Consider the following 19,747-nt stretch of genomic DNA (forward strand, 5'->3'; position numbering starts at 1 on the left):
TTCAGAAAGATTGTTCGTATTTACTACCTGGAAGTTGAAAACTCGTAATCACGATAACTCTGATATGACATAAATGCATAATTAGCAATAGCAAAAAGTGTGAGAGTTTTCACAAGTTTTTTCATTTGAGAAACATTAACCAATGTGCCCTTATTCAAAATACATCTTTTGAGGTTGTATTACAATTCATGCCTTTTTAGGAATTTGTCAGTGCAGAAATTTGTTTCTTCAAAAGTTTTGTTTCTCTGGGGTGCCTGGGGAGCTCACGTGGGCCCCATGTACAGAGGCTTAGTCCTTGCCGCGGTGGCTGCGGGTTCTATAACCACCTGCGACCCTTTGCTGCATGTCATTCCCCCGGTCTCTCCCCCTTTCCTGTCCTATGTAATGAAGGTCTAAAATGCCCAAACAAATTATTAAAACAAGTTGGCAATTGCTGCAAAAGACAACCTCCTGTATCTGCTTTCACATTTTATTAATTCTGCCGTTTTTTTTAAATGTAATTGTAAAAATGGATACACAATATTGTTTTGAACAGTAGTACAGTATCCTCATTAAACATTTGAGGATGCATTTGAGGTACATTTGGTACCTTCAAGGTTAGACAGTCATAGAGTGGAGTGGAGCAAAGGGGACACTGGTAATAAATCTCCAAACAGCTGGCAAAATGTGTGGGAGACTATTGGTAAGAATCTACTTCCACTCCGTCAACACCAACTGTTGAAGTACATTGAGTGAAATACCTACTCAACAGTTGTCAACAACATGTCTTCCCTTATGAGTGACCAGCCAGTTGCACATTATCAAATTTACATTTAAATTCACAGCTTAATTTTCCTTCCCCTTTTGAAGGTTGTGATCAACTACTCCATAGTGAAGGGCCTGAAATACAATCAGGCGACCCCGACCTTCCATCAGTGGCGTGACGCCCGCCAGGTTTATGGGCTGAATTTTGCCAGTAAGGAGGAGGCCACCACCTTCTCCAACGCCATGCTGTTCGCCCTCAACATCCTCAGCTCACCTGACAATGGAGGTAAGGAGTCATGATATATGGTTTAAATGAATCGTTTTGGTATTTTAATGCACACTTTTGACCACTATTTAATATATCCCATTATACAGTTACTTTTTTTATTATGAGGTCCACATTCGTATTTGACTTCCTGGCAGGCAGTGAGGTCTTTCCGAGAAATTTTCAAATAAAACGTCTCATCTCAGTAGAGCAGTGAGAGATTGAAGTTTTTGAATCCTAAACTGTTGTTGGAAACCTGCTAATGGAACGTTTTGGTTCAAATTACGACCGGCTGACTTAAACCGTCATCTGTGAACAGTTTAAATCTATTTTTGCTCTCTAAAGAATGTCAGGTGACCACAATGAAATAATCCACATACTTTTGAATGTTTTCAGTTTGTTTTGACTATGTAGACTACTTTCTCATCAAACCCTTCCCTTTTAAACAGGATGTGCATTGTATACAGACAGCATGTTGAGAAGACAATATTTTAGCAATACATTTAAATACCTTTAAAATGGCACAATAATCTTAATTATTGATATATGTGTATATGTATATATATATATATATATATATATATATTATATATATATATATATATATATATATATATATATATTATATTATATTATATTATATTATATTATATATATATATATATATATATATATATATATATATATATAATATATGTGTATGTATGTGTGTGTGTGTGTGTGTGTGTGTGTCCATGTTCAATCAATACACTGCAATGTTCAAACCCTATGAAGTATAACTACTTAACTAAGCTGTACTACCCTCTGCTGGTTATTACCATGTACTGCAACTACCCTGTGCAGACTCAACCAAACAATAACAACAATATCAGGGGCTGGTTGGTTGCTGACACAAATTTGTCCTCATTTAAAGATACATAGTTTTTTTTCATTTTCATTGCAAAGCATTTATTTTCAGTGATTTTCAAAATGAAACATAAGTACAAGATGCAGCATAATTAGAGACATATAGTTAAATTAGCAGATTTGTAGTTGTTTAGGGCTTTTATACATGGACAGTAAATAAATTCTGTTGGAACCCTGAACTGTATTTGAAGCCAGACTCACGCCTACTCTTGGTTTACTAAATAGCGTCTGACTAGCTCTGGTTACGAGCTAGGCTACTTATAGTGTGTGTGTGTGTGTGTGTGTGTGTGTGTGTGTGTGTGTGTGTGTGTGTGTGTGTGTGTGTGTGAAGATGTTGAGAGAGAATATCTGTGTTTAACTGCAGTGTCATACCATCCCATCCTTGTGACTCTCCTATTGGTGGCTAAAATATCCCATATGGAGCCTCAATGTCGTACCCCACCGTGCTCACATGGTAGCCCTCCTATTTTTTTGGGTGCATTTGGATGTGGGATTATAGGCCTCATCATGCAGGGCAAAATTATTGACTTAAGTTTCTTGCTGAAAAAAGTAGCATAGTTACATAGAAGGTATCGTATAGTACTGAGTAGGCTGTGGAAAAATCATGTTGACTCCAGAGATTTCACCTGGTGTCCTCAGAAGGTTTTCTTCAGCCGTCATCATCCTCCGTAAGTATCGTGCTGTAGAGAAATATGTCCTCGAGCCATGCATGTTTTCCATGGTAACAGAAGTTGAGCATCAGCTATTTTCTCACCATGAAGAAGAGATTTTTGTTTGTTTGTGTGTACATTGTGTAGCTTACAGTGGTGTAAAGTAGCTAAGTACATTTACTTAAGTGCAATTTTGAAGCACATGTATTTTCCTTGGGTATTTCCATTGTATGCTACTTACTTCATCTCAGCTAAAAATAGTATACTTTTTACTACTCTACATTTATCTGACAACGAATAATTGAATTTTCTTTGATCACATTAAGATAACTCACACACACATACACTTGTCTCCTGAGCTCCCATAAAATGCTTTTAAAATGCAAGTCTGATCAGGCCCTATCTTCCTATGGGCTTCCTGTTCTTCCTGCCCCATAGCAACAGCCAGTGCCATATACCATACACCACGTCAGCAATAGAAACACACATATGCATGGATACACATGCAGGATGGCACAACACGGGGTGATCATTATCTCCTTCACATCTATATCAGCACAAAGGTTGTGAAGAGTTAATTGAGTACATCCCTGAAGTCTCACCTACAGAAAAACAGACTGTTGTTGACGGATGGACCAGAGAGTCGGCAGGTGCATGCAACACATAATGTTTTCGCTGTATTTGTATTTCTGTTCTTGAATCATTTCTTGGAGGTTTCTGTTTCTGCAACAAATATTGCTGTGGGTGCAAAAACAATGTCATGCTGATACCTAAACAAAAGGCCTGTATTTACAAGGCCTGCTTGCCTGCAGCAAGGTGCCAGAGAGCACTTCTATCAACTCCCTTGTAGCTTTAATTGTGGTCTGAAAGTTCATTCAAGATCAGGATTGCTATTCTAAAATTGCGTAACTAAGACTGATCAAGCAAACCATTAATAATTCAGTGTACCGTCTTGTTGCAGAGAGGAGTTTCTTTGCTTTTTAACCATCTGAATATTTGCTGAATTTAATGTGCAGCTTTGCCAGCAGAGCACATAATTACCATGAGCTAACGAGCAGAGTTCAAGGGAGTGTCAAGGAGTGAGGGAAACAAGACATCTTCCAGGCGTCACTTCTTTTTTTCTGTGCTTCTTGTTATAGTAGCACAACAAAAGAAAACCACTAACCAGTTCAGCTGTGGCAGAATGAATGGAGGTAGTTATCAGCAAGTGATACCTGCATTTAGCACATTTAGTTTGTTACTGCCTGAGGACAATATTTTCTACTGTCTTGTTATTAGCTTGTCAGTTGCCTGTAAAGCACCTTTAATCGCACTAACCTGCATTAAAAAGTGCCATTAAATAAAGTCTGGTTGGTTGATTGATTGATCTTATTGATTGAAGTTTGATAGTAAAGATAATAAATTTAAAAGGTCGGAGGTCACATTTTAGCCCAAAACCTTTATAATACATGAATGGAAAGCTCTTGTAGTGCTCTATCTGACAGCCAAAAGGAGACCTTTGATGCAAAATTACAATTAATCCAAAAATACAAGAGTCAAATGAAAAGTGTACATTACATTTGGTACAAAAAGGGTCCAACAATTCCATTTAAACCCTCGCTGTGTTCCACATTGTGGTTTTCAAACTGCAGTTCGAAGCACCAGCTTTGCCTCATATTGACTGCCCCCGTCACCCCGCCCACCACCCCCATGCTCCAGACACAGCGAACGGAAATATCACTTGTGGGTGTTCTTGATGTCACGGACGGTGTTGAAGTTTAATGACTGGTATTCTGGTGATATGTGATAAGTGCTCTCCCTGATGCTCCCCATTAATAGCCCGATTGGGGGGGGGGGGGGTTGGGTCAACAAGCAAAGTGATAAACTGATATGGTCATGCAGCTGATAAGATGGTACTGTCTTTAAACAATGTTGGCATAGTGACCTAAAAGCTGATAAGTTATCTTTTGTTAACCCATTTTTTTTGCTAGGCAATCCCATGTGTTTTTGTTCCCTATATGTTTGGTTTCATATGTGCATGATATTTCTCTGTGATATTTTTGTTTATTCCACTCTCTTAGACTCTTTCCTGCTGTGGTTTACAGTTGAAATTCCTGTGGCTGGCAACATATTGAGCAAATTACATTATGAACAGCTTGTTAGCTCTCCGGGGCAAAGTCACAGTTTCTCACATGAGGCCTGCTGTGGTCTGTTTATTCAGCAAACACAGCTTCTCTTCTTGCTCTCGCTACTAGGATTATTTTATATAAAATTATTGTAATTTTGAGGGCTTACAGATGGAAATGCATCTCATAATTACCTGAGTGATCTCACACATATTATATACAAAGTCTGAAAGATGTTACACATACGTGTTTAGATCTGTTCGGAATCCTTTGATGAAAACAACCCAGAAAGAGAGGCACAGGACAACTACACATTTCAACAGGATAGGACAGAGTGACTATAATAGAGAAAAATAGAAACAAAATGTGGAGTGAAAAAACAAAGCTACCAATGCACTTTCATGCTGTGAAATACTGTATGTAACAAACAAAAGTTGCATAATAGGGAGAAGAGAAAGAAAGACCAGAAAGAAGCCAGGGGGAAGGGGGAAAGAGTAAATACAAAAAGTTTAGACAGAGGAAAAAAAGAGAAGAAATGAAGAGAAGGAGGGAAGAAAGTTTAAAGGGAAAGAAGGTTGAGGTGTGAGGGAACCAGGTCTCGGCTGGGTGTTATCACGCACCATCGAAACTTTATCAATTTATAGCATTAACTTGCCAACCATCAAAGATCAGCACGATATTTATGTCATACACAGACTTTAGTTTCTCTTTCTGTAGTATACAGTACACTGGCTTCTGATGTTGTCTACTGTAGTAAATATTCAGTGCTGAGGGGGAATGCTTTTAGAACTTGGAATTGCAACTTTGAATTTTTTTATTAATTAATTAATCAATCAATCATTTAGTATATAAAATATCAGAACACAGAACATATTCATGATATAAACAGAGACAAAGTACCTGGGGAGCTTGAACCAGCCTACATTTGCTGTTTTTGCTCAATAAATTACCTAAATATTAATGATTATCTAAATTGTTATGAATACATCTTCTGTCAATTAACAGAATAGTTTCAGCACTAAAATTCTTTAAAAGTAAAGAAAGTTTGCACATAACGGAGAGCTGTGGACAAGAAGCCTAACTTAATTAGGAATACCGATGATGGCTGATGTGTGGCTTGACGGCTTTTTGCTTTAATGTGGGTTTTTTTTTTTCTCCCCTTTTGTGTCTTTCAGGTCCAATCGTCCAGCGCCAAAATGGGCCTTCCTCAGAGGAAAGCGAGGCACAGAGGAGGTAAGGTTTCTAACCGCTGTATACAAGAGCATAAATGAAGCTGTCTTTGCACAGAAAAGCAAATATTTATACATATAATATTACAATTCTGAGCATATGGAAGAAGACGTTTTAGATGGAAACACAAAACAAAGCGTCATAGTCCTCTTTGCGTCTAATTCTGTGGAACTATGATCCCTAGAAAACCCTTTTAAGATCTTAATTTAAGGACAGTGACTACACACAACTACAAATCAGGCTTAATCTATTGAAACAGATTGATTGGAAATAACAGTTTATAGAGCAGTGACATACTTCCACTTCATAGGATGATGGAGCAACATCAGATGCAGGCGCACAAGGAGAGGGAGCGACGAACGTCAGGATCAGGTAAGGTTAAACAAACACCCACACCCGGCTATATAAACACACACACACACACAAAGCTGCTCTGGAGACTGAAATTAATTGAAGGCTGCATATCGTATTCTCCTAGCTACACAAGCTTTTTAGAAAAAACTGTCAACAAAAAGAACCTCCAGCTGTCAACAAACATCCTTGCTGAGGAGCAAATTGATATTTGCTCTGCTTTATGTTTTTTTTTAACGAGAGTAATTATCAGTGTTTAGTCAGGCTTAGCACACTTTTCTTTCCCAAAGCAAACAGGTGGATTTATCAATACTAAATACCAGAGATTCCAGATCCTGATAAAATAGGTTCCTAGAGGTAAACTGGCTTTCCCAATGTGCTTTGTGTTGGTGGTCCCCGCCTTAGTTTCCACCACTACTCCCCGGTCTGTATGCCCTTATGCTTTTTTATCCATGCACACATATAAATGTTCAAGTCTGCCCCTTAAATACACATTCAGACTTAAACATCCTCCTTTGTTCCTGCTGTCAGTGGCGATATCAGTTACCCCCCTGTCCCTGCAACATGCTCTACTGCCATCTCTTTCTTCCAGCTACTGTTGGGGGGGGGGGGAAATGCCATATGCTTTCTGACCATGGCTCAGTCATGTTGCATTCTGCTGCTTGTTCTTTTTATGATATTTTGATTCTTTCTTATTTGCTATTGGCTTGCGTTTTTTGGATTGCTCCTGATTTTCTCATCTTTACTTGCTTGGTTGCTCAGTTGGTTGCTTTTCATTCTTCTCACGTTTTTCTCTTTTCTGTTTTCCTTTGTTTGTTGCCCTCCTCCGTCCTCCTCTTCGTCTGCATCTCCTCCTACTATCTCTCCTCTCTGTCTTTCTCTCTCTGCCCGTCACAGTCGTTTCCACTCTCCAATATAAAGTGTCCACCCCTCCCACCCACCCAGACACTCCTCCTGAGTACAGACAGTACAGAGCTAGCACACTGCCACCCTCCTACGCCCGCGTGGCCTCCTCCTCTCCTCCCTCCTCCGCCACCTCCTCTCCCTCTCAGGAGAAAGAGGTGGGGGCTGCTAGGGACAGGGCCCAGCTCTCCTCCCAGCTCTCCACCTCACTCGCCTCAGCCTTTTCCCCAGTCCAGGCAGGAGTGACCACCCAGGGCCGACAGGTCCGTCAGATCCCCCTGTCTCCTCCCACAGCAGCCCGCCACCTACACCTTCAACAACAACAGCAGCAACAAGACATCATGCTCCCCCCTAAACACGGCACCTGGTCCGCCTCCCATTTGCAGCACATGTATGCCCAGTTGCCCCCTTCCGCCTCCCCTCCTGTTATGATGGCCATGCCTGTGAAGCAGAGTCAGCCCACCCTCCCGTTGGCTCACCCTCTACCGCCTGTAAGCACTAGGATGAAGCCCCCACCTCTTGACCCAAACGCCGTGTCGGGCCATCACCAGTACCCCCAGCACCAGCCCCACCCTCACTCCAATGGCCAGCCAGATGGCTCCTACTCTCCTCATTCTCAGCATCTGCCACTCACCCCACAGTACTGTGAGGCCATCCCCTTGCCTCCTCTGATAGGTCAAACAGCCCCAGGCCCAGCCACCAGCCACCAGCCCCAGTACCCATCCACCTTCCACCCTCAGCAGCAACTGCATCTGCAACAACAACAGCAGCAGGTGTACCACCAGCAGGCCCAGCCCCCCACCTCCTCCTCCTCACCCCCCTCTTACACTGCCATGTCTGACGGGGGCTCGCCCAAGAAGACCCCCTCCCCCGTCCCCCATCAGTCCCCCATGGTCAGCAGCAGTAAGTATGAGGAGGAGAGAGGAGAAGGTAGTCTCTTAGCAGTAGGATGTTTTGTGTGTGTGTGTGTGTGTGTGTGTGTGTGTGTGTGTGTGTGTGTGTGTGTGTGTGTAAGGGAGTGTATTTTCACTCTAGTGAATGCACCTTACCCATAATGCTACACCAGAGCACGAAAAAGGCATGTGTCATATGCACACACAAAAATCAGCACTTAAAGCCCCTACACACCCACAGTCCACCTCCACACAGGCGTTTTCAATTATGTTGTCTGATTAGATCTGTTGCACCTTATTTTGTCATCAAAGTCACATTATTGTCACATGGTTGCAGGCAGTGACTGTTCTGAAAGTTCTTCTCAATGGTCCATGCAATGAATTTTTCTAATGTTTTGTTTAGCTGCCGCTGTCACTTTCACAAGCGATGTTGCAAACACTGTGAAAGGGACTATGCAGACTTAAAGGGATATTTCACCGTTGGAAAGATGAATATGTATTTAAATTGGGTCATTTATGTAGTAGAAATGTGAATTTCTTTTTTTTTTTTTAAATTGGTGCCTTCTAGACCGAGAAAAGCCAGAAAATGTGTTTTTGGCTCATGTGGATGAAAGACAACAACTCCCAGAATGCACTTGCTTTGCTTCCCTACGAGGCCACTCCCAAGCCACGCCTACCGGTTACAGAGTGCAGTCAAGAGGGTTTTATTGTCATTTCAACCATATACACTGTATATAGTGAAACGAAACAACGTTTCACATTTAAAATATATATAAACGGCATTTTATAAAAACGACATTTTATAAAAACATTATATAAAAACGACATACGAGACAGGCTACATTTAGTGCACACACATTATAGACTATAAAGTACAATTACTATTCACCGTGAGGTGAAGGTAGAATATAAGAACTTTCTTGAGATTTGCGTCGTCAAACTCCACCAGCGGTGAGCAGTAGTTGGATACAAGCACCGCATTTCTGCACCAGTCCGTGTTAACATATATGCACAGCCCACCTCCATGAGTCTTACCCTACAGAGCAGCATCTCTATCTGCTCGGAAGGCTAGCAGGCCTGGTAGCTGGATAGCGGAGTCAAGTACACTGTTGTTCAGCCATGTTTCCACAAAAACAAAAACACAGCAGTCTTTGAAGTTGGATGTAGTCCAGTCTGTTGTCTAATGAGCGGACATTTGCAAGCAGGATGGATGGGACAGGTGGCCGGCTAGCGTTAGCTTTCCACCTAGCTCGAACTCCTGCCTTCGTTCCATTTTTCTGCTTTCTCGCACACCGCTTTCGATGTCCCCTTCCCAGGCTAGCGGTCTGCTAGTAGGCGAAGCTCGCGTAGTGTGTGGAGTATTCCGTCTGTAATAAAGTTTCCTGCATATTCTCCGATCTGTAACAATGTATTCCGGTGGTACACATGTGCGGTAGTTTGAATGCACATAATTGCAAGGTTGCTGCTGAAAAAGTCTTTGCCAGACAAACATTTTACATTTACTTTCCGCCATCGTGGTTAGCCTACTAAAGTATGAATTAATTACTCAGCTTTCTCCACAGAGCAATAGCCTGTTAGCTTAGCTTCAACATGGCTGACACTATTTTGAAATTCTGGGAGTGATGTCCCACCCCCTATGGGCAGTTTGAAAACATGCGGAACTAGCTGGCTGTACTATGGCTGTAGTCCACAGCTTCGGGCCAGAAATCCCTCCGATGACGCTAAATGACAATTTTTGCGTCATCAGAGGCTTTTTTCAAGACACACAATACAGAGCTCTATCGTCTCAGGGGGACATGAGGGAGGGAAGCACGGTCATTCGAAAATACTACCAGGTTTCTACTGATATAAAGCTTAATGCTAATCGGTGAAGTATCCCTTTAAGTAATGTGTTGCTTTAAGCTGTCTTAGATTTAGTTTGAATTTAGTTTTCAGAAGAGTCCTCATTTGCAACTGTATTACCCTGAGACAATGATGTAACTTTCATACCACACTAAAATGAAATGTAGTCAATGGCTGCCTGTAAAGTACAAAATATAAAAACTTTATTTAACTGTATATAATCAGCCAATTTACCAAATATAAAATATTATACTATAAATAACACTCTCCCCATGAATACCTCAGTGTGCTGCTGGCCAGCAGTCTCAATAAGCGGTTTTTAGGTGTTATACAGTGAGTGTGTAGCATTCCTCATACAATCTTCCCAGGGGCATAAAAGGTCAATCAAGCCATACAGCCATTAACCTATATGGAATTGTGCCCCTCCCAGGCCCCCCTGTCTCTGCAGGTCACCCATCTATGCTTTCTGTGGCACCTCCTCCATCTGCAGTTCCACCACCCATGGCTGGTCCTCCAGCCCCACCACCGCCACCGGGTCCACCGCCCCCAATGGCGGTGCCCCCACCCATGCCCCCTCCACTGCCAACTGGTGGAGGGCCTCCTGGGGGCCCACCCGGGGCCCAGCACCAACCCTCAGGACTGGCTGCAGCACTGGCTGGGGCCAAATTACGTAAAGTCCATAGGGTGAGCCTCCATGGTTAAAGCTTAGGAGATCCAGTCCTTCTGGTTCTACTTTATCAGTAGTTAAGTGTTGAAGCCATGTTATTTGTGTATTTTATGGTGTAATGGGGTAAAGACACATAGAGCACCCTCAGTCCAGAAACCCCCACAGAGAAAAACTGCAACCTATTTGGTAATGTGTTCTTCAGGATGAGAACAGTCCGCCCGGGTCTGGTGGCAAAAGTGACTCCAATCGTTCTAGTGGTGGCAGTGGAGGTGGTGGGGAGGGACTGATGCAGGAGATGAATGCCTTACTAGCTCGCAGGTAAAACAGCTACACAAACATATACACCAGTCATATTTCCCTTGAATTAATCATGCAGAGAGACATGAGAAAATACCTGTTCTGTCAGCCATTCTATCCCATATTATACTAACGTTTTCATTTTGGTCTTTCTGGTTCTGCTTTACTTGCAGTAAATGTTCATCTCAATAAGGAAATAAACTCTAGTATTTTATCCATGTCTCAATCTTTCCGCACCAGTTACTGAATTATTTTTATGTGTACACTGTCATGTACTCACCTCTTTCAGACGGAAAGCTTCAGAGAAACCTGATGAAGTAAGTGTTGTGCCTTAATAGTTAGACATTTTTGGAAAAATTGAATGTTAATGTTAGATGAGAATATTGATATCACTCTCATGTCTGTCTGTTGAATATGGAGCTGGAACCAGCAGCCTGTTAGCTTAGCATAAATACTAGAAACTGGGGCAAACAGCTGATCTAGGTCTGTCCAGCGGTAACAAAAATCCACCTAAAGCTCACTAATTATATAGTTGTTCTGGGGTCATGTGGTGGACTATTTCTTAATCAGGCACAGTTTCCAAAAAATAGTTCAACATAATTAGGGAGCTTTTGAGGTGGTGGTAGACAGATTTTGTTACCTTCAGACGGAGAAAGCACGTTCCGTTTCCAATCTCTGAGCCAAGCTAATCTACATTAATAAGCTATTGGCGGTGGCTATATATATTTAACATATAGAATAAAAATATAATATATATTTGAGAGCGGTATCTACTCATCATAATAAGTGTATTTCCCAAAATGTTGAACTATTCCTTTAAGATGTGATCTTAAATTTAACCTCTTTGGGAAACTTACACAAAGCTGATTTACTATTGTGTAGTGATAATTAATTTCTCTCCTGCAGGACGACTCTAGTGGCAGAGGGCCAGGTCAGCAGAACTCAACAGGTAGAAAACAAACCTTCTCACCAGATTAGTGTATAGCATAGATGGTGCATTAGTCCCATAAAACTACAGGTTAGATGATAGAAGAAGATATCTTCTGCTCTGCGTTATAGCCTGCTGTTTCAGAGTTATTTTGAATTTATGTAATTTATTATTTCCCTGTCACCAGATGCTCTAAAGAAGCCATGGGAACGATCCAACTCTACAGAAAAGTCCTCACTGGTGTCCAGGTCTGTAAATAAGAAGAGGAGGAGTAAAGGGAGTGTGGTCTGAATATAATATAGCAAACCTCCAGCATTAACCACAGGGATAAATCATGAATCTCAACCTTTGCACTACAGGCACTGGTGCAAATAACAGAAATGAAATATTGATTTAGATTTAGTTTATTCTTTTGTGTTGCAGAGTGAGACCCATCGGCAGCACTAGTGAATCAGACACAGAATTTGACAGGATGAAACAGGTTGGTATCAGCAACGTGTTTTACTTTTATGGATCTACTTTTGTAGATTAATGATTTTACACACCCTGCAATGTTGAACTCACAAGCAGGTTCTGTGTTACAGGAAATTTTGGATGAAGTTGTACGTGAGTTGCATAAAGTGAAAGATGAAATCATAAATGGTAAGCAACGCAGTGCTTGTAAAGTTTATTGTATATCCAGGAGCACAAAGCATGTATAATCTTTAATCTTCTCCGCTCACTAGTTTTTACAACTCACTGGCAGTAAAATTTGAAAAAAGCTTGTTGACTCCATAATAATTTTTCCAGCTAAATATTTGAACGGTTTCTCCCTCTCTTACTCACCCATGTACCTGTGCACTTATCTCGTTATAAGTGTTTACTGTTGTCTGTGTAGTATTTCAAATGGTATTTTATGTCATTTCTAAACTGTATGTATTTCTAATGTATTTATTTTCTAGCCTTCCTTCCCTTTCCCTAAGTGGCTATGCCACTTGTCAGGCCACCATTGTAAATAAGAACCTGTTCTTAATGACTTGCTTGTAAAAAATAAAGGTGAAATAAAAACATTTAAAAAACAATTCCATTTTCCCACACATTTGATATGAACAAATACATGACTGGTAAAGTATAAGTGCAAGTTTTTGCTGCGGAAATGTTCACTAAAATGCGTTCTTTTCTTGTAGCCATCAGACAAGAAATCGGCAGAATCGGTACATCCTAATCTTATCTGAGCAACAGTAGGAGGAAAGCAAGAGGAGGAGCTGGAAGAGGATGGACATGCAGATGCACAGACACGAGGACCAGGGGAATGTTCTCTCAATGTTTCTGTGACCTAGCGACGCCATGATGCAAGTTGCAGAGATGTTGTGCCAACATTTGAGTCTGCTGGACAGCGAAAATGAAAGAAACAGAGCAAGGTTAATAAGACAGAGGAGCAGAAGAAACAGAGGGATGGATAAAGAAAGATTAAAGGACTGACAAACTGAAACAGAGGATGACAAATACACTAAAAGATGAATTGAGGGATGGACGGACATTTGTGCTGAGTTTGGTGTTGTGGTCCTCTCTGTGCACCTAGACTCAGTCAGCCCAGTGTTGCAACTCTTTGTTCTCTGTTCAGTCCAATTCTTAAGAAGAAAATATTTTTGTTTTCTAAGTTTTTACTGTTTTATTATTTAAAAACTGTGGTGATAATGATATTGATGACAATGAATATTTTATTATAGAAGGACAAAGGAATCTTGCACACCATTTATGTCAGCCTTTTATATTTTCTATCATTATTTTTTGTTTAGTTTATCCCTAACTATTTCATAATAACAAGCACAATATGGGCATAATGGTGCTGCAGACTCACCTGCCCTCAACTGGATTTTTAAACAAACACAAAAAACAGGCTTTTTATGACCTTGTTCATACTGGTGTTGGGTGTGTCTAATCTTTTCTCTCCAGACATGTTGCAAAACATTTTAATGTTTGAACCACAATTGGCCACTTAAATTACCTCTTTCCTTCATGTCCAAGGCTTAAAATATTGCAAATGAGAAATTGATTCTTTGGCAATTAATCAAATAACACACAATAACAGTTTGCTCTACAACTCCAGTGTGACCAAGGTACACGTTTTTCTCTACCTGTTCAGATGTGCAAGATAATTGAAACTTGGGGATCATTCACAAAACAGGCAGATAACTGTAAATGTGCCACCTGGTTTTACCTAGATATAAACAATGTAGTACTACCTATTAGCCATCCTATGCTTTGTGAACCTCCCAAGTATGCATGAAACCCCCATCTCTATGGATTAGTTCTTTATTTGATTTGGGGAAGAAGGAAAAAATACAAACGGTGGTACATTTATTATAGTGGTTTGTTTCCATGAAGATTCCCCTTTCTATATATGAAATGTTGAACTTGATAATGGTAGCAATGTGAAAATAATAAGGGGGGGGGGGGGGGGTTGCTCTGATAATATGCAAATCTAACCTAGATAAGAATGTGCAGAAAGTGAATGGTAGGCCTATGTGATGGTAGCTAAATGTGTCTTTGAAGGAAGGGTTTGGTTGAATATCGGTTGTTGCATTCTATCCACTCTGTCTGCTCTCAACTACGGTCTGATTTAAAAGCTGGAAGTAAATTCATTCAAACAAAAGCAATCGACGTGTCAACCATCTACGTGCTGTGTGTGTGTGTGTGTGTGTGTGTGTGTGTGGGTGTGTGTGTGTGTGTGTGTGTGTGTGTGTGGGTGTGGGTGTGGGTGTGTTTGAAAGTTTACATGGTTTTAGGAAGTATATTTTAATAAAAGAAAAGCTCACATCTGGTTACCACAAAATAGATATGAAATGAAAAATCAACCACAAAGTCATATTCTCCATAGTAGTTTCTTAAACAGATCTTTTACTTACTTCTTTATATTTAGTACAGTCATTTAAATAGAAACAACAATCATGCTTATCAATCAATGTCCACTCCCTGTAGATGTAATCAAACAGTTTACAGCATGATGGAGCTGCGAACAAGCAGAATTGGTTTCACTGATGAAAAAGGCTCTTCTTACTGAAAGGTAAGTTTCAATGCTTATTTTCCACCTCAGCACTGTTCTGCACAGAGGATTCAAAATTAATTTAGGTAATCCGACAGGCTTTGTGTGCCTTTTCTTTCACATTCAGAAATTCAGAAGACGTAATGCTTGTAGGCAGAAAAAAGGAAAGTGCAATCTCTATCAAACCTCATGAGAATGTGTGTAACCTTTATCCTATAAGGATTTTTTTTTTTCTGTTGAAATATATTAGCTTCTCATCTTCCTTTTGCCATTCTCAGTGCCTTCTGGATACAAGGAAATGTCATCACTGTGTCACAAAGATGGCCCATCTGTTTATAGCAGGAAAAAAACAAGAATAAATAGTGGGGTAAGTAAACTATCTAGCTGTCTCTGAATTCTCTTCCAATTTCCATGTGCTGCGTATGTATGCAACTGAAATGTGCACATTCATTTGCCCTATAGTAACTCAAGCACAGGATTGATTTAAGATGTCCCAACATGTTAGAATGTTTACGTACAGTGACATCCACACCCTTCATGGAGGATAATATCCATTTAAACTAGAGAATATATGTAATTACATTTTATAGTCCATAGATTGTTAACGGCAGAAATTCACATTCCTGGTCAAGGGGAAACATGACAGATCTATTCCTGCTTGCTTAGCTTGTAGTCCCGTTTGATTCTAGCGTATGGACCGATGCGGTCGTCGAAAACAAAGTCCCATAACACCCGGATCCAGGAAGTGTGTTGAGGTAAGGAGTCGTAATACTCTGCTGCAATTTGCTTGACCTGCCAATAAAAATAAAACATCACAAGTGAAATAGAGAGCTTGTAAAAAAAAAAAAAATATATATATATATATATATATATATATATATATATATAAATAAATGTGCAGTTGTAAAGTATCAGAAGCATCTTAGGTACTCAGACAGAGGTCATTTAACATGGCACCTTATTTCACTATGGATATCTATCTATCTATCTATCTATATCATATACAGACACTAAATCTGATAGAAGCAGACATTTCACTGCTTTTATTTCTATTCCAAAGTGACATTTTAAAATAAATCCTGAAAATGTATCACTTGATAGTTCAAACAAACTGATCCCAAGTCCCTCTTAAGAACAAAAATAGCTCATAAGAATTTTCAAACTAGCAGTTTAGTAAAAGCAGTTGTTGGCTGTGTCAAAAGTTATCTCACTTTGATTCTCCTCATGCTCTGGTAGAGGAGCGGCAGTTATTCAGTTACAAAGGCTGGCCTTTCATCTGATAAATATGTGCAGTTGATATGATAGGAAAAAAGTGGCATGTGGCTTTTGCTAATACCCTTTTGGTTAGATTCTGAAAGACAGGAGGGGCGTGTTTTAGCTGCTCACACCTTGTGAAAATAATCTCCAAACAAGAGACCTGTTGGAAAGTTAGTCATGATTTAAATAATCATATAAATTATTAGATAACACAGTCTCACCTGAGGAAGTTTACTGCCAGGTATGCTGGGGAAGTCATGGTGCTCCATGTGATATCCAACATTGAAGGTGATCCAGTTCAGTGGTCCATAGTAAGAATATGTCTCGTGTCCCTTCAGGAACATGTAATGCTCAGCTATGAAATGTCCAGAGATAGGATGCAGTCCCAAACACAGGATAGAACCTGCAATGAGGTAAACAATGGGCTTCAGCCCCCATAGATAGTAGATAATTAAGTCCACTGTGAACTGAACAGCTGCATTAAGGATCTCCAGTTGACCCACTGGTTTAGGATTGACCACCAAAGGGCGGAAGGCGTAGAAGAAGGGCTGGAGGAAGAGCCAGAGGACCTTCCTGGCCGGGGTGCAGAAGAACCATCCCTCAATGTCTGTAGGGATGTCAACATCCAGCTGGTCGCCACCAAGATACCGATGGTGGTCGATGTGGTACTTCTTAAAGGAGGCAGAGTAAGGCAACCCGATGGGCAGGTTGGCCCATATGGCAAACCAGCGGTTCCACTTCGCTAGCTTGTTCCCAAAGGCCACGTTGTGAGAGATGTCATGGATAGCCAGAGTCAGGGAGTGGTTAATGCAGCCTCCGAAGGCGTAAGCCCAGAATATGATCCACTTCCAGGAGAGGTCTTGGACCAGGTAGCAGGCCAGGAGCTGGGTCAGGACCATGCCTGATACCACCCACTTCAGCTGGGGATCCGGACCCATCAGGGATTTGATCTCTGGATATTTGGCTGAGGAAGGAAACAGATAGAAAATGGGATGGAACGGGATGTGGACAGAGATTAAGTGATTGTAGGAAAGTCATTTTTAAAAGCTTGATTTCAACTGATCACTGTGTAGAACTGTGACAGTGCAATCCAAAGAACACAATCAAGCATGTTGTATGGTACCAGCCCTTCTCCTAGAACGGACCTGCTGACAAATCATTATTAATTGGCAGAGGTGTTGTTTTGCTTAGGGAGATGAAACTGAGGGAGATACAAGGGAGTGGTTCAAATTCAATTCACCGTTATGAAAAGAGCTAGGTTTAGTTCATATGGCATTTACAACATAATAGACTCATGAGGACATACACCCTCTGATGTATTACACTTGCCACACCTTACTTCATCCAAACTGCAGGATCACAGATATGCCATCATGCATTAGATAAATGATAGCTATGCTCCATGATTGCTCATGCAAATCTGGCCTACGACTATGCTTTCAGCTCACTTGTGTAATGCCCCTATGCAAATTGGGATCACCATGGTAAGTAAAAGTAAATGGTAAGTTTCCACTGCATGTAGGTCTCTTGCCAAGTTATGAGCTATCTTTAAGTGTTGGATACAGGGACGTCGGGCTGGGGGGGGAAAGGGGACTGAGTACAAGTAAAAAGATGCTAGAATGAATAGCTGTGGATGCGGGGAGGGGCCCATAGAAAATGCCTTTCTACAGGGCCCAGAATTTTGTGCTACGCCCCTGGTTGGATATGTAGCCCCCCACAGGGCATAGAGTTAAATCAGTAACCAGACATCATAAAGACATTGTTTAAATCAGGTTACAGCTGACCCGCAGAAAAAGCTGACCATCATCACTGGATTTCAACTTCACCATGTCAGAGAGACAAGTTATTCCAGTTATGGTCACATAACTCATCAGCCTCACGTTTAAACTAAAGATTATCTAGAACGATCGACCATCAGGCAGCGTCACAATCGTTCATCATCCGTGTGACCTTTACTGTAATGGTAGACGTTGATGATATAACATTTATGACATGCAAGTTGAGCGACAACATGCTGGAGACATGTAAAACAACTAACCATCCAATATAACATAAAACCACTTGTCAATCAAAATATCCCACATGATAATGTAAAAAGGAAATGACTCATGGCTCAACGTAACCCCTGACACTCACATCCCTCAGCCTCTCCCATCAGGGCAGGGCAGAGGATAAGAACAAACACTTTAATAATGCAAAGCTCAGTGGGGTGAAACAACCAATCACCTTCTAGATGTGCTTTTTTCCACACCTGAGCAACCATGCGACTGGTGGACAATGCCGCATCAAATGTACAGCAATAGGTTCAGATCTTGTTAGTCTAAACGGTTTGCAATCGAAGCACATAATAGATCAGATTACCAAAGGTGACTGCTCTTGGTACAGATTTGATATATTGCATTAATCAACTAATGACAACAGACATAGTTTAAGCTGTTTGTTGAGTAAATGTTGCTTTTTCAGGGATCCTCCCAGATCCCCCAACTCTCACAAAGCCTTTCTTCTCACTTCATGTATAGCATTGCATCTGTTTGTCATGAGCAAGGAATGTGTCTTGTTACCTAGCAAGCACAGGGTCATTGTCAACTGCACCTGCTATAAATATGCTGTTATTGTCTCCCAAGTCAGAGAAAAAGATTCAAGACCCGAGGGAGACTGAAACATGTCATTACTTCTATCAGAGTGTTTACACTTTAACATCATGCCTTTTTCTCTCTCTAAGTGAATGTAAGAAATGTAAGAAACACACAATTATACCGTGGGCCTACTTTTATTCACTTAAGATATGCAGATTTCAAGGGAGTTTGAAAGAATATTTCTACTTGGGCTTAAAAAGAAATGTGTAACTTCCATTAACATGTAGGCCTAGGCCTAGTCTAAGTGAATTGGTCAAAAGTGTGATTATCTTGTTAGTTTGTACGTTTCACCCGCATTCATTGTTAACTGATCGCTCAGCTAAACAGGTTCAACCGGCTAAGATCTTGGGAAACAATGTTGTAGTCCCGGGGGAAAAAAACGTACGCTCAAATGTATTACACAAACTAACCAGGAATTTAACTCAGCAAATTTCTCACTGTTGACAAAGCTTTTAATATTCTATAATTTCTTACCCAGAATTTCTTTTCTTCTTGAAGTGTGCGGCTGGTCATTGTAGACCCATTCAAAGTCGCCTCTTCCATCTGTCTTTCCCATGACTGTCCGTTCTCTGTCTGAGGTAACCGGCTCTGTGGAATTATGTGTGTGTCATCAAAACTTGACAGTATCGGGGCACACCCACTCTCACCAGCTGCAGGTGTGAGCTGAGATCAAGCTCCTCCCCCGAGCTGAGGGAAGGACGTCGGCTGTGCACCTGACACCACCTGCTTCAATGTAGGCAGATTTTTGCTCCCCAGCATGCTAACAACTGCATCTTTACAACCTTTCACGAGAAACAACTGTGTTTTCTATAGGCTATATTTCGAGGGATGATATGAATGCTTACTGGAATTGCAAAAGGATTCTATTAAAAAAGAAAGAAAATACAGTCCACATAGAGTCCAGACAGCTGTCTGTTCTCCAAATAAGATCACATATTACCGCCGAGGAGGTCAGGTTTTTGGCTCGGTTTGTTTGTTTGTTTGTTTGTTTGTAGCCTACAGTCTGTCAGCAGGATTAGTAAAAACTATTGGCTCGATTTCATGAAAC

General features: G+C 40.9%; 2 protein-coding genes across 6 annotated transcripts in view; one reads left to right on the plus strand and one right to left on the minus strand.

The window, feature by feature from the left end:
• evla (Enah/Vasp-like a) overlaps window positions 1–14,420 on the plus strand; it is a 36,999-nt gene extending 22,579 nt beyond the window's left edge. For 3 of the 5 annotated variants that reach the window (XM_035994961.1, XM_035994960.1, XM_031279256.2), the window contains exons 3-14: window positions 850–1,030; window positions 5,846–5,903; window positions 6,211–6,272; window positions 7,149–8,057; window positions 10,320–10,573; window positions 10,759–10,874; window positions 11,143–11,170; window positions 11,760–11,802; window positions 11,969–12,029; window positions 12,205–12,262; window positions 12,366–12,423; window positions 12,948–14,420. In XM_035994961.1, the coding sequence (XP_035850854.1) occupies window positions 850–1,030; window positions 5,846–5,903; window positions 6,211–6,272; window positions 7,149–8,057; window positions 10,320–10,573; window positions 10,759–10,874; window positions 11,143–11,170; window positions 11,760–11,802; window positions 11,969–12,029; window positions 12,205–12,262; window positions 12,366–12,423; window positions 12,948–12,985 (1,866 nt within the window). In that variant the 3' untranslated portion in view covers window positions 12,986–14,420. Of the gene's footprint in view, window positions 1–849; window positions 1,031–2,257; window positions 2,584–5,845; window positions 5,904–6,210; window positions 6,273–7,148; window positions 8,058–10,319; window positions 10,574–10,758; window positions 10,875–11,142; window positions 11,171–11,759; window positions 11,803–11,968; window positions 12,030–12,204; window positions 12,263–12,365; window positions 12,424–12,947 lie in introns of those variants that run through there. The other 2 variants (XM_035994962.1, XM_035994963.1) reach the window with 2 other exon arrangements.
• Window positions 14,421–14,726: 306 nt separating this feature from the next.
• On the minus strand, window positions 14,727–19,349 carry degs2 (delta(4)-desaturase, sphingolipid 2). Its single transcript, XM_031279257.2, has 3 exons — window positions 19,174–19,349; window positions 16,285–17,027; window positions 14,727–15,598 (listed from the first exon to the last, which is right to left on the minus strand). The coding sequence occupies exons 1-3, from the start codon at window positions 19,253–19,255 to the stop codon at window positions 15,455–15,457; spliced, it is 969 nt and encodes a 322-aa protein (XP_031135117.1). The 5' UTR covers window positions 19,256–19,349; the 3' UTR covers window positions 14,727–15,454.
• Between the last annotated feature and the right edge of the window lie 398 nt (window positions 19,350–19,747).

The sequence above is a fragment of the Sander lucioperca genome, chromosome 18 (genome assembly GCF_008315115.2).
Source record: "Sander lucioperca isolate FBNREF2018 chromosome 18, SLUC_FBN_1.2, whole genome shotgun sequence".
Lineage (NCBI taxonomy): Eukaryota > Metazoa > Chordata > Actinopteri > Perciformes > Percidae > Sander > Sander lucioperca.